General features: G+C 41.5%; 1 protein-coding gene across 30 annotated transcripts in view; it reads left to right on the top strand.

Moving 5' to 3' along the window:
* Positions 1 to 19,822, top strand: part of Rbfox2 (RNA binding fox-1 homolog 2) — a 232,887-nt gene that overhangs the window by 104,853 nt on the left and 108,212 nt on the right. The window contains exon 1 of one of the 30 annotated variants that reach the window (XM_075959767.1): positions 9,416 to 9,495. The exons of the other annotated variants lie outside the window; for them this stretch is intronic. Within the exon in view, the coding sequence (XP_075815882.1) occupies positions 9,481 to 9,495 (15 nt within the window). The 5' untranslated portion in view covers positions 9,416 to 9,480. Of the gene's footprint in view, positions 1 to 9,415; positions 9,496 to 19,822 lie in introns of those variants that run through there. 30 annotated transcript variants of the gene reach the window in all.

Raw genomic sequence — 19,822 nt, 5'->3', positions numbered from 1 at the left:
AGGTAATTTCATTTACCTTTTCAAACTGTGAAGTGCATTGTGAAGATAGTAAGCAATTTAGGAATACAAAAATTTTAAAAGAAACTAAGCCAGTTTTATTTTGAAAATAAAATCTCAAAATGTTGAAATTAAATATTTATGATTTATTTATCTTCAAAGTAGACTGCATGTGTGACACACAGATTAAGTTCCCCTTCCCATGTCCCTCTCCTCAGGTCTACTAAGTAGAGCTGTTGGTGTGCTTGGCCTTTCTCACTTGAAAGGTGTTTTTGTTGTTTTTTTCTTGTTGTTTTTGTATTTTTGTTTTTTCAAAACAGAGTTTCCCTGTGTAACAGCTTTGGCTGTCCTGGAACTCACAGGCTGGCCTCAAACTCACAGAGGTCCTCCTGCCTCTGCCTCCACAGTGCTGGGATTAAAGCCTGCCCAAGATTTTTTTAAAATGATATGATCATTTAAAAAATTTTTGGGGGGGCCGCTAGAGAGATGACTCAGTAGTTATTAGCAGTTGCTCTCACACAGGACATGGGTTTGGTTCCCAGCACACGCATTGGCAGCAAACAACTGTATGTAATTCCAGTTCTGTGGATATCTGATGCTTTCTTCTTGCCTCCTTGGGCACTAGGCACATAGGTGATATACACGCGTGCGCATGTGAGCGTGCATATACATATGTATATATGCATACTTGGAGACACATAGTAAAAGTAAACAAATCTTAAAGATAGCAATAAAATTATATATCTGGGCTACCTATGGACAGCTTGTGAAATGATGGAGCAGCTTATAGACTTGAGCAGAATCCATTCATAAGGCTTTTTAAATCTTTAATTATTCTTTGTTTTATTTTTGTTTCCTTCTCCTTTCTAGCTACTCAAATGAAGCACAATTAATAAAAACTCAGAGACAGAAATTGGGGTTCAACCTTAAGGTCAGAAAAGCAAAACAGCCTGCCACTGGCTCTTACCTCGACCTCAGTCTAAAATGGCGATCCTGCCTCCAGGAATCTCAGAATGAGACTCTGACTGAGAGCTGTCTCCTCCTGTTTCATATTCCTCTCTAGTTCTGGGATTAAAGGTGTGCACCACTACCACCTGGTTTCTATGGCAAGCTAGTGTGGCTACTGGGATTAAAGGTGGGTGTCATTAAGGTCTGTAAGGCTGGCCAGTGTGACTGTTTTACTTTTCTGATCCTCAGGCAAACTTTATTTATTAAAATACAGACGAGGGGGCTGGAGAGATGGCTCAGTGGTTAAGAGTACTGCCTGCTCTTCCAAAGGTCCTGAGTTCAATTCCCGGCAACCACATAGTGGCTCACAACCATCTGTAATGAGGCCTGGTGCCCTCTTCTGGCATGCAGACATACACACAAACAGAATATTGTATATGTAACAAATAAATAAATATTTAAAAAAAATAAAATAAAATACAGACGAAATGCCACTGCACTCAACTTTCCTGGTACTGTGAAGAAGGGAATTGAAGTTCCCAAATAGAATAGTTTCTGAAAGATACAGAAATGGGAAAAGTTGATAAAAGAGGCTAGACAATTTGAGCTCCAGGCCCAAGTTTTTGTCTACTTAATTGCTTTCATGTAATTTTTTTTGTGTTCCATTTTCTGACCACACTTACCCATTGTCTGTAATAGGGAATGTGTGACTATGTAAATACATGTGCACATAAGGCTGTGTTTTAGCATATCTTGGATCTGTCAACATCTCTGTTCATTGTCTTTGTTCTTTCTGTATTTTCAGATGAGAATAATGAGTACAAATATTTAATTTTATAGAAGTGTGTGTGTGTGTGTGTGTGTGTGTGTGTGTGTGTGTGTGTGTGTGGAGAGAGAGAGATATCATGTGTGGGTCTGATTATGTATGTAGAGGTCAGAGGACCTTTTGGGAGAGTCAGTTCTCTCCCACCATTGGATTCTTCGGGTTGAACTCAGGACACCAGGCTAAGGTGACTTTACCTCTGAGCCTGTACTTGGACTGTTCTATTAGTAGTACTTAGGAATGCTATGGTAAACTTTGATTTCAGTTTTACTCTGTGCAGAGTAGGAACAGGGGGTTAGGAGCGTTGACTAGTAATCCTAGATTTCTTGGCCAGGGTTTCCTGGTTAGCATGAAATACATTATTTGGGTGAAGGTCCTTTCATAGGGTTCACATATCAGATATCCTGCATAGCAGATATGTACATTATGATTCTTAACAGTAGCAAAATAACAGTTACAAAGTAACAATGAGAAAAATCTTATGGTTGGGATCACCATAGCATGAGAAACTGTATTAAAGGGTCATGACATTAGGAAGGTTGAGAACCACTGCTCTGAAGGCATTGGTGTTTCGGCCTTGTGTGTGGCTCTTTCTCTTTGTTAAATAATTGGTAGTGTGATGTGTGTCATTCTGAACCTCTCTCTTTTCACTTGTGATGTGTATGAGGCTATTTTGTGTGACACTATTTAATAGTCCCTATACTCCCATAGTTCAAGAAAGCTGGGAGCCTGCCTTACACTTGTAGACACCTGCTTTGTAAGCAACATTTGCTTGTATTAGTTAAACTTAAGTCTTAAATTTAACCATTCAGGGCATTTTTAGATGTTTTGTTTGTTTATTTTTGTTGTTGCTGTTGTTGTTGTTGAGTATCCTAGCTACTTGAGAGGATTTCCCTCCTTTGAAAACCAAGATATTTAAATTTTAGTCATTGAAAGTAAGTCCTTTAAGAGCACTGCACAACTGTTGATTTCCAACAGTGAAATGCAGGCTCTTCTGAAAATGGATTTTAGCATAACCGTCAGCATCTGCAATGACTGGAGCATCTGTGTGTGCTGTGGGAGTGGGGGCTGGTGTTTCTTACTAAATGCTATTCTGCCCTTATTTTCCTTATATCTTCTGTGCCTTTTGGATCTTCTCCTTTGGGTCTTCTTACATCTAACACAGTGCCCTTTCTCCCACTACTGCCTATATTCCTTTCCTCATTTGCCTTTTGAACTTTGGTGCACAGTTAGCCAGATCACCAGGACAGAAGTTCTCCTAACCTAAATTAAGGTACTTTCAGAGAAAAGGCCCCAGGAGCTTTCCCACTTGGGCACACACAACAGTGTCATCTTCTATGTATGTAAGAGTCCTTTTGCTTCCTGGTTGTCACCATTCTTTAATAGGTCTATCCATAGAGCTTCCTGTTGATGAAAATGTTTTGTAGTTGCCATGTTCACTGTGATATCTACTTGCCATGTGTGGCACCTGACTGTGGCTGAGGAATTGAGTAATTTAATACTCACATAGGACCACCTCATCTAGACTTAATGTGCCTAGTTTGATTAGAGTGCTGTTTTCAGTTGGATGGTTTTATTCATACTGAGAATAAATTTACAGCATTGGAAAATGAGGCAGTTTGGAATGTTGATAATTAAATTAGCTTAAAACAAATGAGTAAGTTGGCACTTTTTTTAATACTAGTATTATTATTTTCACTTGTCATATTTTAAAGTCACTGATGCTGATGTCTGTTTATGACTTTCAGTGATGGTAAAGCTTTCTGTCCTTTTGGTAACTAGGAGGAAATTAGTAGCACTCTAATTTTATTTATAGGACTCAGTTAGACAGTTGCTGAGTGTCAGAAATGCCTATGAATAACTTTGACCTTCCATAACAAAGAGTCAAGGGATAAAATAAATGTTCTGTGATAGAAAGTCTCACTTGTGTGTCTGATACACAAAGAACTGCTTTCTAAAGGAGGAACTAGCCACAGACAGGGAGAAAACGTTTAGAGAGTTTCTGGAGCTGTCAGGAAGAAAAGAAACAGGGCATGGTGATAGGGGACCAGGGGTTGGGAGGAAGGGCCTCATCTAGATATAGTATCTGGGGAGTCTCATTTCAGGGAAGGATGTTTAAGTTAAGACTTAAAAGATAAGAGCAGCCTAGCCGAGAACAGATACCAAATGTAGAGGGATTTTGAGATGAAGGAATAAAGGAGTGTGGAGTCTGGAGGAGAGGGGTGGAGTTTACCTGATCAGGAGCTAGAATAAGATCCCAGTATATTCAGAGTAGTGACAGAGGAGGTAATGGTTGGAAGAGAGGTTGGAGGTTTGGGAACCTTGCAGAGCACTGAGGATATTAAAGGAGTTTGGATAGAAAAAAAAATCTTGTGTATTCTGTGGAAGGGGAGGGCAGTGTGTACTATGATCTTGTTTCCTGGCTGCAGTGAGATGGATATTTTGAAGGGGAACAGCAACAGAAATGGGGAAAGTGTTGTAAGGTTTATCATGAAAGAGATGTTACCCTCCTGGGTTATGAGAGCCACATCAAGAGAAGTCAGATGCATAGGGGTCCAGGAAGGGTTCCTTGCTGTTGTTCTTGTCAGGTGATGCCAGTCATTTAGGTAGGGAATGGCAGGGGCACGCTAGATTTCAGAGGTGATGGTGGTGACAGGTTAAAGAAGCAGTTTTAAGCATGTAGTATTTTGCCATACCTAACCTAGACTGCCTCCCTTCCCATGTTCCAGTATCACTACTAGGTATGCCACATTGTCATTAATGCCGTAATCAAATCAATGGGAATAGAAGAGAAAATTCAGAGAAGAGAATGATTAGATTGAATAACAAGGAATATTTTCTTATGAGGGAAAAGCCCAGAAAGTCAATAAGGAGAAACCAGTGATAATGTTCAAACAAAATAAAACAGCACAATTCCCAAGTTGTAGCATGTCCAAAACTAGAGGAGAACATTTTTAAAAGACTGTCAACTTAGTTGACTCTTTGGGTTAGGTGGAAGAGGTAGACTCAGTGGAGTGCAGGACTTGGAAACTTTGATTGGAGGGAGGTGAAGAGGAGACAGATGTAGATGACTTCTTTGAGTTCTGCTGTGAAGTAGTGAGTGAGAATGTGGTCGGGTGTCAGGTGGAGTGAGCAGGCAATGCAAGGCGGCTGGGGTAGGAAGTCATCTTGAGGTCTAAAATTATGGCGAGGGGTGGTACTAGAGAAAGTCCGAGTTGGGGAGGTTCTTTGAGAGAGTATTTGAAACAGGGCCCCTAACATAATGAAGTTGTCTGTTTCAGGGATGGTGGCTCTGGTTTCTTTGCCTTGGAATTGGAGAAGGAACCCTAACAGATGTTCTGCTTGCCTTTGCCAAGAAGCCAACTTTGAGATTTCCCTCCCTTTTATGTATATAACTACAGCTTATTTTAGCTGTCCTAGAACAACCACAACTCTCAGGACCTTTTGTCACCTACTGTCTGCTTTAGTCAGTGCCTCAGCAGCCTGTTTCTTCTGAGTCACAGTTCTCGCTTTGGCTTTTGTCTTCGTAATGGGCAGAGGTAGAATGCAGGGTGACCTTGCCAGTCTCAGTTGCTGATGAGTAGGTATGACATAGAAATGATCATGGCGTCTTGTACTCGGCTTACAGCTCCTTTAGTCAGTTCAGTCAGAGTGTGAGTGGTGTTTAACCTCTTTTGACCTCATTTTACTTTGATATATGTGATAGAGAAGGTCCGCTTACAAGAACACTAGGAAGTTGTAGTGAGGTACTGAATGTCTAGTTTACAATGAGCTTGGAGTGCTTACAGAGATGGTGCTGCTGCTGCTGGTGCAGGGTCTCTCCACAGCTGGTCTGTCGTGAGCCAGTGCTCTCTGACCAGCTCCTGAGATTGCCTGTGCATTAGAAGCACTTGGAGCTCTTGTTGCAATGTGTATCTTGAGCCTGTCTTTTGGAGTGGGACGAAGAATCTCCATATCTAAGAAGCTCCTCTGTGCTGGTCTTGGGGCTCATTTTGAGCAGCAAAGTCCTGTCAGAGAACCACCTTGTGGGAACCCTGCTATTTTAAGCTGAGAGGAAATAAGGTAAAAAGAGGCTCATCCTTTTGAGTTTTTATTAAAAGTCAAATTCAGCTGGACCTCCTATCTGATATCTCTACCCTACTTTTTTTCCTTTTAAGGTAGGATCTCATTTGTAAACCTGGTCTCTGTCTCTAAATGCAAGGATTAAAAACATGGGCCACCCTGCCCAGCCATTTAACGTGTACATCATTGAAGTGAGGCTTACTGTTTTTCCCAGGCCTGGAGGTGAAACAAATAAAGTGTATATAGATGTTTGCCTCATGTTCTTAAATCTCAGTGCCTGACTTTTCAGGTGTGTTCCTGAGCAATTATGCTGCCTCTCTGTATATAGACACTTTACCCCAGCCTTTCAGTCACAGGAGCTTACTTTTCTTCATGTATAAAGTCCAGCACTTCCGTAAGTGTGTTTGCCGAGGGTATTGTTGATATTGTTGACAACATCCACAAGCTGTTAAGAATTACCTTTTTCTCCCAGAATTGAACATGCTAGATATTTTTCAGACCTTCCCTGGAAGAATGCCTCCTCTAGTACTCAAATTGACCCATTCCCCCTGAACTCTCATACAGAGGCCCATGAATTCAGAACATAGAGGCATAGTCTCTGTGTGTGAGTTTTCAGGTAGCTGCGGAGTGTGGAATCATTAAGGCTCTTTTGTGGTGGTACCCAGGGCCCCACACATGCTACCCAAGCAGTTTTACTCTACTGTGTCCCCAGCTCCTTAACATGAATCCTATGCAGCTATAAACTACAGGTTTCCTTGTTTGACTCTGATGATTGGAAAGACTTTTTTCTCCTGCCTCTTTGTTTCTTTTGTTTAAAGGTAGAGAATGTGAACATGCATGGGCATGAACACAGGAGAGTCCCTTGACTTGTCTGTTAGTATTCTTCCTGTTTGTGAAGGAACAACACAGCAGTTTGTTTTCTGACTGTCTACCTAATTGAGAAGTTATAATAAGGAAAGAATTACATACATTTAAAACAAAAAATTTCATATGGTTTCAAAGACATTTCTAAGTGGTTCTACCTGAGAAGATTGTAAAGGTGATTTTCTGACATTTGTGACATATCTAGACTTTCCTTGCTTCATTTTGAGGATTTTTCCATGTATTTTTCTCTTGCTTTATTATTATTTTGTTTTGTTTTTCAAGATAGAGCTATTCTCTATAGTCCTGGAACTCACTTTGTAGACCAGGCTGGCCTTGAACTTAACAGAGATCCCTCTGCCTCTCTAATGCTGGGATTAAAGGCGTGCACCAACTCACCTAGCTGCAGATTTGTTTTTATTTTTATCTTACCCCTTAAAATGAAAGTTGAATATTTGAACTTAGTCATGTTTATTTTATTCATGCCACAGTTGATGAATGATTAAAAAGCATCAACAAAGTCTTAAGTGTAGTAGCATAAGCTGGTCCTTCTAGAATTTAGGAAGCTGAAGTAGGATTGCTGCGAGTTCAGTGTTAACTTGGGCTCCACAGTGACACCATGTCTTACTCCCACCCTTCTCCTAACTACAGTTTCTTAATGTGATGTTAACGTATTTATTTCTTGTAGAAGAGGGACAGGGCTGGTAGCTTCAAATTTAGATCATTGTCTGTGAGACAGGAAAATTTCATGTATGGATTAATTGTGGACATACTACAAATTCTAAATACCATTGTTAAGAGGTGTTTTCTTAGTGCTGGGGTTTCTAGAGTTTCTCAGAAAAAAGAAATATTTGTTTTCTTATTTTTTTTAAAAATTAAAAACAAAAATTTGGTCCCAGCTTTATAGAAACTTTTATTCTGCTTTTTATACTAGAAAGGCGGCAACCTTGCCCTCAGAGGAAGCAGAGAGATGTTTTGTAGAAAGAACAGAAAGGATCAAAACCAATGGTTCTCAACCTGTAGGTTACCCTTGCCCTACTTTTGGGGGGTGTCGCATCTCAGATATCCTATATATTAGTATTTAAATTGTTTATAACAATAATAAAATTACAGTTATGAAGTGGCAAAGAAATAATTTTATGGTTGGGGGTCACCACACATGATACCCTATTCAAGGGTCGCAGCATTAGGAATACTGAGAACTACTGCTCTGGACAAAGATGAGAGCCCTACCCCAATCCACCAAGTCCAAAAGAGCTGATAAGGGATGAAGGGAGCAAAAATTGTATAGACTCCCTGCAGAGGCTGTATTTAGAGAGGAAGCAGCAGAAAAGGGACTACGAGGGACTAGGCCCGGACTCTCAGAGAAACGACACTATTTTAGCAGGCATATGGAACCAGAGCAGCACAGCAACAAGCACCAGAGGTGGCGAGCCTTCCTGGGACGGACTTGCAACCCTTCTCGGGGGTCTCCCAAGATGGAGAGAGCTGTTTAAACATATCAGAAGCATCTGGAAGGTATTAGACTTTTTGTTTTCAATTTTGTTTTGGTTTTCTTTAAATAAATTAACCAAGCAGAATGGTCCTCAAAAACAGTAACATTTTGAGGATATTTTGTAGCTCTGTGTCAGTCATTATGCAAAATATTCCAGGGCCAAAATTAGATAAACTGTACCTGAAGGATGCGGAGAGAAGACTGGTATGGAAATACCTGTTGTAGAGGTAGTGGATGCCGTGTTACAAGCTCCAGGCCCATGAGGAGACTCAAGTGCAGTAGGGTGGGCTTTGTTTTGTTGGTTTCACTTTGTAGCCCTGGCCATTTAACTTCTGACTGTAGGATCTTCTTTCTGTCTGACTCCCGAGGGTGTAGGGTGGGAGTGGCACACCTGTGTTTTTTGGTTGAGGAATTTAGACTCAGGCCTTGTACCCTGCTCTGTCAGCACGTTCAGGTAAAGAGTCTGTTTGGCAGGCTAGTGACCGAAGAGCCACGCGACTCTTAAAACCCTTGTTGCTGGTCCTTTCAGACAGAAGGCTGTGCTAAGTAGTGATGGTAGCAAGAGCTAATAATGATGGAGATGAAAAGCTTTTGTTCCCCCCCTAAAGTGTGTATCTGAGTTTTTCCATGTTTTAAAGTCTTATAGATTGAGAGTTTTTAGGGGTAAGGAGACAAAAAGCCCCAGGCCAGTGTCATGGAGGAGAAATGTAGAAACCCAGTAGATTCTGTGTACGTGTCTAGCCTCTGCCGGGGGACCTAGAAGAATCAGGACAGGGGCAAGCTTGGTGCATTTGCCTTGATCTTGGAGGGCAGAGTTTGTTGGTTGCATCAGTCATGTTTGAACTAATTTATGTCTAGCACTAGAACCTGGTGCTGGTTGTTCATTTCCAGTCCTGCCCAGTTCTACCTTTTGCAATAATCTTTGAAGGTGGCGATTGTGCTTCTAGAAGGAGAATGACTAGAGAGATTCCCTGAAGGCAAATACAAAGAGTGTGTGCTGTACGCTCCAGTTTAGACACTTGGGCTGGGAACTCCCTGAGAGGGGGGGGGAGGGTGAGAGGGAGGAGAGAACAACAGAACAGTCGGCTGGAGAGGAGGGAGGAGGGGGAGAAAGCTGGTGTTTTTTTTTATTTTATTTTATTTTTTTAGAAGATTTTTTTAACTCAAGTGGTTTTAGAGGTTCTTCCCCACTTGGTCCCTTGCACCCCACTCTGGTATCCTTTTTCCTCTGGTTCACTGAAGTGCCTTTTTGCAGTCCAGGCTCAACGCCAGCTGAGTCTGCGGCGGCTCTGCCATGATGTACCTCTGGGTGAGTAGAGTGCTGTGGTGAGGCTCGCACTTGCACATATAAGGAGTGGAAAGCTGAGGCTCTGTGCCTGCACAGATGCTCCGCAGAGCACAGGACACAGCCCTTCCTCACACAGGTGTGCGGGCCTTTGAACCCTGCAGATTACAATATTAGAGTCTGGTTTCTAAATGTTGTTTATCTTGTTAGACTTGGTGCAAGGGCTGAGCTCCCAGAGCAGTGCTGTCCCCTGGGCCTGGTAGGTTTGGAGAAGGCAAGTGGGCGGGTGGCATGAGCTGGAAGCTTCAGAAGGGCAGTCTTCCTTGTGGGTCAGGATGGGCTTGTGTGGTATGTGTAGAGAACACTGGCCTTGATAATCAAGACACATCTGTAGATAGCACCAGTAGATGGCACAGTCCTTAATAAGCCTTTGTGCGTTTTTATCCAATAATTAATGTCCTTCAAGGTTGTCTTGTGAAATAGGTCATTGTTGTTACTAAAACTTGTAGGGAAGTAATTAAGTCACAAAGAATGACTTGCTCATACTTAGAAACAAGGCCCATGGCAACTGGAATAGTAATTAATAAATTACTATTATAAATTACTATTACTATTATAAAACATTTTACATTTGTAAAGCCAGAACTTAATATGTACCTTACTTAATTTTAATTTGCTGGTAATTGTGGCAGTGTAATTTGGGATAGAGTGAACATTCTATAGTTAGAGAAGTTTATAAATGACGAAATATAAAAATTGTTAGGAAAATGTCAAGGAAAAAAATACAGAGTCCTCTTCCCCCCTTTGCTTTTAGTTGCAAAAATACTAGTATCAATAATCCTTTGTAAAGATGGCGATAGTTGTCTTGAGCAGACAGCTGTTGTGTGTTGCTAAGGGAGACTATTATTCCATGTAATGCCTTTGGCTACTAGCCAGGTTTTGGAAGTTTCGCTTTGCCCTTTGCCCTCCAGCCCAGATGTCTGGAATCACAGGAACCTACTTGGCTCCGGGAAGTTACATTTGTAAATGCCAGAAGCCAGTATTTTAACAGTGTTTGTGAAGATGGAGCTGGGTTACAGAATATGTATCTATATGGCATGTTTTAGGGAGGCTTCTTTATCTGTTTCTCCTTTCCATTTGAATATGACCTTGAAATGTAATTTCCTCCCTTCTATTGATTTATTTTTGTAGTATTGTGTTTATGAGAACTCGGGTTTGCTGGCACATGAGTGCACACTAAGTAGTTTCGCTGGGTGGGGGATTGGTCCACATCCTTCTCGGGAAGGATGGCTCTTCTGTCTTTTGGTTGTTTTTAAGAGACCTTATGAAGGGATAGGAGTTGAATTAATCTAATTTCTGCTTACTTAGACTTGATGAAACTGACACTGACAGTCTCCTTTCTTATTTCCTCTGTCTACCATTACACATTTATCTTAGTCCCTTTACTATAGCCCTAGAACACCTTGCCGACTAATATACCGCATGTTGCATTGAGATGTTGTTGTGCCAAGAGAACTGGAACAGCCAAAGGTCTTGTGATTTCCTTGGTTGCAGTTGCCACTGTATGTCCTAAGCCTGCCCTCCCTCCCTCCCACCCTCCCTCCCTTTATTGGAGACAGGGTCTCTTTATGTAGTCCTGGCAGTCCTGGAATTTGATGTGTATAACAGGCTGACCTCAAACTCACAGAGATCCTCCTGTCTCTGTCTCCCGAGTGCTGGAATTAAAGATGCTTGTCACCAAGCCCTGTTCATAAAAATGTTAATTTTTAGGGATGGAGAGTAGCTCAGTAGATAAGTACTTTTTGTACAAGTGTGAGACCTGAGTTCAGAGCCCTAGCACCCATGTAAAAGAAAATCTGGTTGTTGGCAGTGTGTACCTGTAACCTCAGCACTGGGGAAAGGAGGTAGAGACAGGAAAATTGGCCAGCCTGTCTAGTTAAAAATGATCCAGGTTTTGTGAAAGACTGTGTCATCCTCTGGTCTCCACATGTACTCATGTGTGCATACACAAATCCCCTATGCCCCAAGCTTTGTGTTATGTTTACTGTGGCCCCTGGATGTTGTTGTTAGCTCCAGAAATTCTCTTTACCTCCTTCATTGTCTGGCCCATAGACAGCTAACTGTGTACAACCCCTGAACATGGAGGAGGTTATCTAGTGGTCAAGGATTAAATCAGGCAGAAATCCCTGAGATGCTGTGTGGGGAGAAACTTACCAGGGTAGACATGGGAGAGCAGAGCTCCACTCTAGGTTTAGCCTGGGCCAGTGGTAGTGGATATCAGCTGGTTGACTGCAAGTAACCCTTTAACTGTTTGTGCCTCAGTTTCTGTACTCATGAGACATAGGATTAGCCCAGATGCACCTGATTTTGAGAATTTTGTATAGTGGTTAGTATGCCCAAAAGGTGTGCTCTTTGAGCACAAGCCTATGCCACATGTATTATCTCCAACTGTCTGCTTGGTTCAGTAGTAATAATATGTCAGCACACTGTTTCTAGTGTTGCAGAAAAGTTGTTGAGCTATGTTCAGTTGTTGGTACCTCTGAGTGGTGTGGACGGACATTCATCTAACCTGTAATTGAAAGGTAAGGTTACAGACCATCTCGGTGTTTTAGTCTGTGCAGTTAAGTATAGATCATTAATTTGCCCTTGTGTTTAGAACTCTGAGAGAAAATGCTGTATTGTTTGCCTCTTTGCCATCCTTGTGTCTTTGAATTTGGTGGTGTCAATAGGAGGACTAATCTAGTGCAGAGTTAGCGTGTTGGAGACTTCACTGAATGCTGCTTGTGCCAATTGTGTGGCTGTGAACAAGTTACTTCACCTGCAGACCTCAGTTTTCTCATTTGTTGTGTGGGAGAATTAATCATATCACGTGATTACCATGATTTGAGATGACACACATGACACGGTGTGGGGCACGCTGTAGATGCTCAGTAAATAACTAGCACACAGCACCTGTTTGTGTTTCGTTTTGTTTGTTTGATAGTCTCATGTGGTCCAGGATGGTCGCAAAATGAACAGACAAAGATAACCTTGAACTCCTGACCCCCCTCCCATTTCATCTTGCAGTTGCTGAGATTATAGGTACACCGCCTTGCTTGCACATGCTAGCTTTTTGCTTTGAATATTTGCTTAAGCAGACTGCAGACCATCCCTGAATGTTTTTTCCCCATTGTGTTGAGATGTCCTTGAATTCACATAGGGAGAACTTTGATAAACACAAATTAGTTTTATGTTCAGCCCTTATTGATATTAGAAGTGTTAGTGGGTAGGAAGCCCTCATTAAGGCTGCCTCTCAACTCTTTGGGGGAGTATATGCAGCACTATGGAGAGTCCTTATGTCATTGATTCACCCTGTCTTCATCATCTCAAATGATGACAACAAGGAAGAAATAAACAGAAAGACTTGATTCTTAAGTTAAGCAAACACACTTGCTTGATTTTGTGACTTTTATCAAGTAAACAATTATACTGCACTTTCCAAAATCCTCAGAAGACACGATTGCTCTCCAGTCCAAACGAGCTTTGCTAGTCTGGCAGCGGGAGCTCTTACCACACACTGTATGGCTGGATTTCTGGATCTCGTTTGAACTGTGTGGTCATCAGTTAATTCTGTCTTAGTAAATCAGTTTATCCAGTGTTTAAGGAGTGCCTGCAATGTATGGAACCAGCAAAATACAAAGATGGTCAAAGACATGTGCCCTTCAAGAGTAAATACAGTGTATGAAGAGTGTATCTAACAATAGGAATTGTTGTCTGGTTTTATTTAGTTAGGGAAGTTCTTTTATGTATTGCATTGTTCTGTTTCATTCTCACAACATTGCTAAAGGATGTCACTACTTACTGCACAAGTGAGGAGGAAGAGATCAAGAGAGAGTTCATAATACTTAGCAAATGGCCAGGCTAGAATCTCAGCCTCATCTCTCTTAAACAATGGCCTTTATTTAAGTAGCCTGTTGAGTGCGAGCATGTCTGATGGACATATATGTACCACGTTAGTCCTCAACAACGCTGGGAATTCTCCATCTCTTCATGTTACAAACTAGAGAGCAGAAAATTGTGTGTCCTCAAACACATTGCACCACTCCTACCCTCTCTCTTATTTGTTCAGTGGTTTCCTGTTGGCACCCCTGCACTCAGGATGACCCAGGAGCCGAGTAGGGAAAATAAGGAGATGTGAATTCTGTTTTCACCACCACTGGTTACTTGAGCCTTCCTTCGCAGGTTGTGGAAAGGATGTGATGTTCGTGGGAAATGTTCATGGAGTCCTCAGGAAAAAGTCTCCTTTAGCCATTTTAGAGTGACGTGGCAGAGCACATGGGCATCTTAGACTGGACCTTGGCCTTGCTTGTGCAGTGCATCCGTGTGCAGCATATTGGAGTGTTAGTGTTCAGATTTCCAAAACAGGATGGGTAGACTGTAAATGTAGTGTCTCTGAAAGTTTTCTGGAGGTTATTTTGTGATAACTAAATATAAGGCAATAATAACAGCACCTTTTAAATGGAAGTTATTTTTAGTGCCCACCTTCCAGAAATTACTTGCCATCCTAATTGGTCTGTAGGGCTAGAGAATGAGACAGTAGTAAATTGGGCTATCACAAAATGTAGAAGCTGTTCAGTTCAGATAACCTAAGACTCAATACTACAAATGGGCATTTGACAGTAAGGAGCCCACTTAGGAGTACATGAAATAGAATTTGTAGTTAGTTTTGATTTATTTTTATTTTTTAAAAGCTATCTATACAGTTTAAGGCAGAGTAAGAATGCAGCCAAGCACAGTGACTATAATAGAGAAGCGCTCTCAGGACGGGACTGGTAGAAGAGGCACTCTGGGAGAGAGACTCAGGTAAAATAGGCAGGGTGTTGCCGTGATCTGGACGAGTGACAGGTTTTTGTAGAAGGAAAGGTAAAGGGGATCATGTACTTGATTTTGGATTTAATATTTTGGGGTAATTGAGATGTTCGTAGGGGAAATACTGTTTAGGTAGCTGTCTACCCAGGTCCAGGAAAACATGGAAAGATCGAGGTTTAATTTGTGAAAGACTCCGTAAAGTGTCGCAGAAACTGCATGCTGAAAATGAGAATGACCTCACAAGGAAATGGAGGGCAAGAAAGGGAGTTAGTTCCTGGTAGAGTGGGATAGGCCCTGACAGGAAGCAGGGCGCCTGTTCTTTTGGAGTAAATCCAGGATGTGGAAACCTGGGTAGGAGATTGGAGGTCAGCAACATGGTGATTACTAGTGACTTTAGCTAGAGCCATTTTGGGCAAATGATGAGGACAGAAACCTGCCTGTTATGGAGTCAGGTGAGGCAGTCCATGGGGGAGAGACAAGAAAATAAGATAGAACAGTAGATGCAGAAGTTTGACTCTGAGGAATTCAGCAGGTAGCTAGGTGTGGGAAGAAGCTATGTTCGTATTGTTTTAAATACAAGAGACTTAGGACTGGACATATAGCTCAGTGGTCAAGATGCTAGGTTTGATTTTAGGTACTCCAGGAATATAAAAGAAAAGACAGTAGACTATCATGTTTAAAAGTGAACTGAGCATATCCATTAGGATAAGAGAAGTGAAGTATATAAAAGTACAGAGGATAATTGCTTGTGCTCTGAGAAGGTAGAACTGGCTTTGGGAGTAGGACACGCTCAGGAGGAAAGAGATAAATATTGCTTTGAGGCGTTAAAAGGATTTTCTAAAAGAGAATAAATAGGTTACCAAATCTCATTCATATTCATTCCCCCTTCCTCCCCGCCCCCCATAACCTGTGTGCAGGGCCTAAGTAGAATGACAGTTATTGGTAAGAAAGAAAACATAGGAGACTGCATATTCTAATAAAGATCCACTAATGAATCTAGGCAAGGTACTGTGTCATCAGATTTATATATTAGATAACAAAGGCTTCCCTTCTTATTACAGAGTTTACAATTGGAATAAATTTGGGTTAGTGCATAACATCTTGGTAAGTCAGGCATGGTGGGTCACACCTGTAATGCCAACAGTTGGGAGGCAAAGGAAAAAGAATCACCTCAAGTTCAAAACCAGCTAGTGTACATGAGTGAGTTCTAGGCAGCTTGGACAACAGAACAACAATCTATCTTTAAACAAACAAACAAACAAATATCCGGAAAACTGGATTTGGGGAATGGCTCTGTTAGTAAAGTACTTGATAAGTATGAAAATACCAGGTGTGGTAATGGACACCTCTTCCTGCTAGGAAGTCAAGATGGAGACAGGAAGATGGCTCCCTGTGACTCTCTGGCTTCCCAGACTAACCTAATTGGCAATCTCCAGGCCAGTGAGAGATCCTACTTAAAAGGCAGTGCTCTCAACCCTGGGGTTGTTTCCAGGCCTCTACACACATGCTCATACACGTGCACCTGCACACATACACATAGCCAGACACATTAAGAGAAGAAAGCTCAGGAAACTCTTAGGTTATCTATCATGTTAATAATAAGACTTGAACAGTTAATACATGTTGGCTGAAAACATAGCTGTTATGTGGAGGAAAGGTGTTAACCTTCTAGAAAGAACAATGAGTAATGTTACATTGTCACATCTAAGCTGTCCGAGGAAGAAAGGAGAAACAGATGGGGAGTAGAGACAGTGAAAAAGGGTGGATTTATTTTGTAGGCCAGAAAGCATAACAAGGGTTGAGAACTGCTGCAGTGGAAAACTAGCATACACAAACTCTTCTTTAGATGCTATCGTTTTTAGAGGGGATGCTGGTGTTAGCCTGATGCTAGTAGGTGGTTCAGGTGAATAGCTGAAAAATATATTTGGTGCTAGAAACATTGAAAACAAATCCTAGGAGACTAAATGTTGGTTGTGTGTGGTTATTGAAGTCCTGAGTTGAAGACAAGACTAAGGCTAGGACGACAGGAAGTGGAACCTCTTTTAAAAGATCTGCAGTTTGGATGGGAGCAGAGGGTGGCTTCGGAAGCTGTGCTGGGAAGCAAGGAGGATGCTCACTTCTGCCAAAGCAGGTGAGCATCTTTTGCTGCAGAAATAGATGTATTCCAGGAGCTGCCAGGTTTCCTTTAGAGCAAGGGAGTAAGGTGCACCATGGACTAAAGGGTGGATTTTTAGATGAGCCTGCTGAGGATACTGTTGACCTCAGTTCTTGGGAGTAGTAGGCAGGATTGGGAACAATGTTGACAGGCAAACATGAGCTGTCCTTAAGGCTTGGGTTTACTGCCTTGATAGTGACACGGTGGGATTATTTTGGTAGTCTCTCAGAAGAACAAGGAACCTTAATGAACCCATTGGGCAGTAGCAACAATTTCAGACATAGTCACGTATTAAGAGATTCAGATGATTGAGCTCTGCCTCCAGCTAGATTCCTTGGATCTGAGTGGGCCTAGAACTTTACATTTCTAGTATGTTTCCCATGGATGCTGATGCTGCAGGTAGAGCAGGTATGTTCGTACTTTGAAAACCACTGGTCTAGAGAGATGGATGTGGCTAGTTGTGAACTGTAGCTCACAGTGGTGAATAATACCCTGGCAGTAGGCAGAAGAACTGACACAGATAGAGATACGGTTTACTTTCAGTACTAGGAATTGAACACAAGGCTTCATGTGTTGTAGGCAAGCCACTGATTTATATTCTCAGACCCAGAATGAATGTCATGTGTTGTTGTTTTCACCAAAACTCTTGAGTAGTTCATATCTCAATCAGATTAAAGTCCACATGTCCTACTTTGGCCTGGGAGCCCCTACTATTTGTTCTCCTGCTTAAGTGTAGCTTCATTTCCTTAGAAGCTTTTCTCTGTTTGCTCCTCAGGTGTCACACTGACCAACATCTACTATTTGAACATATCAACCACACTTGTTGCCTCCAGGCTTTAGCACTTAGCCATTTCACTGTCTGGTATTCAGATGTCATAAAGGAATGGCTTATGTATGTGCTGATTACCTTCTTGTCCATCTTCTATTCTCAATTTTATTTTTCTCTACCTCCTACCAATTGACGTTCTTCCTTCATGAAGTTGTTGGTTATTTATATGTCCCTAGAAAGGTACCTGGCACATAATGGACATTTGTAGAGTGAAAAGAAGCAAGAAAGCAAAATTTGTGGGAAAACCAGGACATCAATTATCATTGGAAGTGACAGGCTTGGAAGAGATGTTTGTGGGTACACTGGAGGACCTTGAGCTTTCAGTTGCTGTTTGCTGAGCCTAGAAAATTCTTGAAGGTTTTACAGCACGCTATCATATAGAATTTTTTGTTTTGTTTTGTTTTGTTTTTTTGTTTTTCGAGACATAGTTTCTCTGTAGCTTTGGAGCCTGTCCTAGAACTAGCTCTTGTAGACCAGGCTGGACTCACAGAGATCCGCCTGCCTCTGCCTTCGGAGTGCTGGGATTAAAGGCGTGCGCCACCACCACCCGGCCACATAGCATACTTGAAACACTCTTTTCTTAAATTTTGGTTTGTGGAAAGGATGTAGAGAAGAAACCAAGTATGTAGAGACTCATTTTTGGATTTTAAACTGTTTGGAGGACTAAAGCATCATTGTGGTTATGTGACCCACACATGGACCAGGGAATATGGTACTGCAGCTCCTAAGGTAACTTCATGAGGTCCTTTTCTCCAGCAACAAAAACCATCTTAGGAATGGTAGTCACTTACTCTTTCCCATTTTCTTGGTTCTAGAAATGTGGAATGACATTCCTATCTGAACATGAGCTACTGCTGCTCTTTACATGCTTCTTCTGATTGTCTTCACTCTTACTAACTGGGTACTTGACAAACTACATGGAAGGCTGACTAGACATTATGTGTAGGTATAATGAATTGGCAGTGTAGCAGTGTCCACCTGAAATTCTAGGTTTGTATTCCACTTAACTGAAGCCTGATTGCTTTGCACTGTTGTGATTCTGAATGCCTCTAGGGTTTACTTGCTTATTTGACTTCATACCCTAGATCATTCAGAAGTTAACTGAATTAAATGACAAATTGAATGTTTGTTATTTAAAATAGCTGTCATATTATTTTTTGTGAGTCTGAAATGAACTGCTTAGTGTGTGTGAGAACCTGAAACAGCAAGGAGAGGATCTTCTGTGCACCACCATCAGCCAAGGTCCTGGCTGTGTGTTGGATCTTGGATCCAGCTACTCTCCGCCTGGAATCATTGAGTTTTCTCTATTGGGTTTTCCATCTGTGTACAGTATGCTTTCCTTTCACCTCCCGCTTTATTATTTCTGCCAGCAACTGCGGATTCTCTTTGCATTTGAAGCAGATGCAGTAGGACTGTTGATGCCGCTTTTCCTTTCATTCCCTCTTAACCACACAGGTTTCTATTACCATTGTATTATTAAAATGGCTCCTGCCAACATTGCCAGAAACCTGTCTGCTAATGAATCTGTTGGTCAGACCTCAGCTCTCATGTTTGTGCCCCATTTCCATTCCCACCCCTATGGTTTAATTTGCTGGATGTTTGATTTTCCTGGATACTTGTGAAGTTTGTCATTATCAGCTTGAGGTTTATAATACTCTAAGCCAAGTCCTTGCTCTTCTTTTAGTCATTGGCTTCTCCATTCATGCTTTAGCGCGGTTAAAAGGAAAGTATTTTTTTTTTAATGTTTAGCATCTGAATCCAATGGGCCCTTTAAATTTTTTGTATTTTTCAGCTTTATGACTAATTTAGAAGTAAAATTAAAAGGGCAAATGGAATAACAGATGGGTATGGTGGTGCACACTTGTAGTCATAGCACTTGGAGAGCTGGACTGCAGAACAAGCCCCTTTGCCTTTCTCCCCTCTACCCCATACAAAGCAGCGTGCTTTTTCTTGTGTATTTCATGTATATTGCTTCTACAGGGTTTATAAGTCACACTTGAGTGCCCCCCAATATTTCTGTTCTGGGGTGCTGGATGAAAATCAAGACTTCGTGTTCCCACCAGTTACATCTCCTGTCTTTTTTAAACTCCCTTTATAATATTTCATGTTTTTTTTTCTGTTTCTATTTTCTGTTTTCTGAGAGCTGCTGCTACTCTTCTGTATTCTTGCAGACTCATTTTCTAGTGTGTGAGGAATTGTCTTACTTGGGATTCTTTACTCATAGAAGCATTCATTGCTTTGATATCAGCCATATTGTAGATTATCACGTGAGCTACCCTCTAGCCACTCTTTTACAGCTGTGGCTCTGGCCACCTTCCCCATTTGTCTGTCCCTCCTTTAGTTTTGTAACAGTATCAAATCATTTTAGGTTTGTTTTGTTCTGTGTTTATTTATGATGCATGAATGTATGTTTGTGTATATTTTAAAGGCAGGGTTTCACATAGACTAGGACAGCCTTGAGCCTTGAATTCCTGATCCATTTTCCTTCACCTCTTCAGTATTGGGGTATGGGGTGTGTT

Source organism: Microtus pennsylvanicus, chromosome 2 (assembly GCF_037038515.1).
Source record: "Microtus pennsylvanicus isolate mMicPen1 chromosome 2, mMicPen1.hap1, whole genome shotgun sequence".
Classification (NCBI taxonomy): Eukaryota; Metazoa; Chordata; class Mammalia; order Rodentia; family Cricetidae; genus Microtus; species Microtus pennsylvanicus.
The sequence above is the reverse complement of the archived record's forward strand: the minus strand, read 5'-3'. Positions and strand labels throughout refer to the sequence as shown.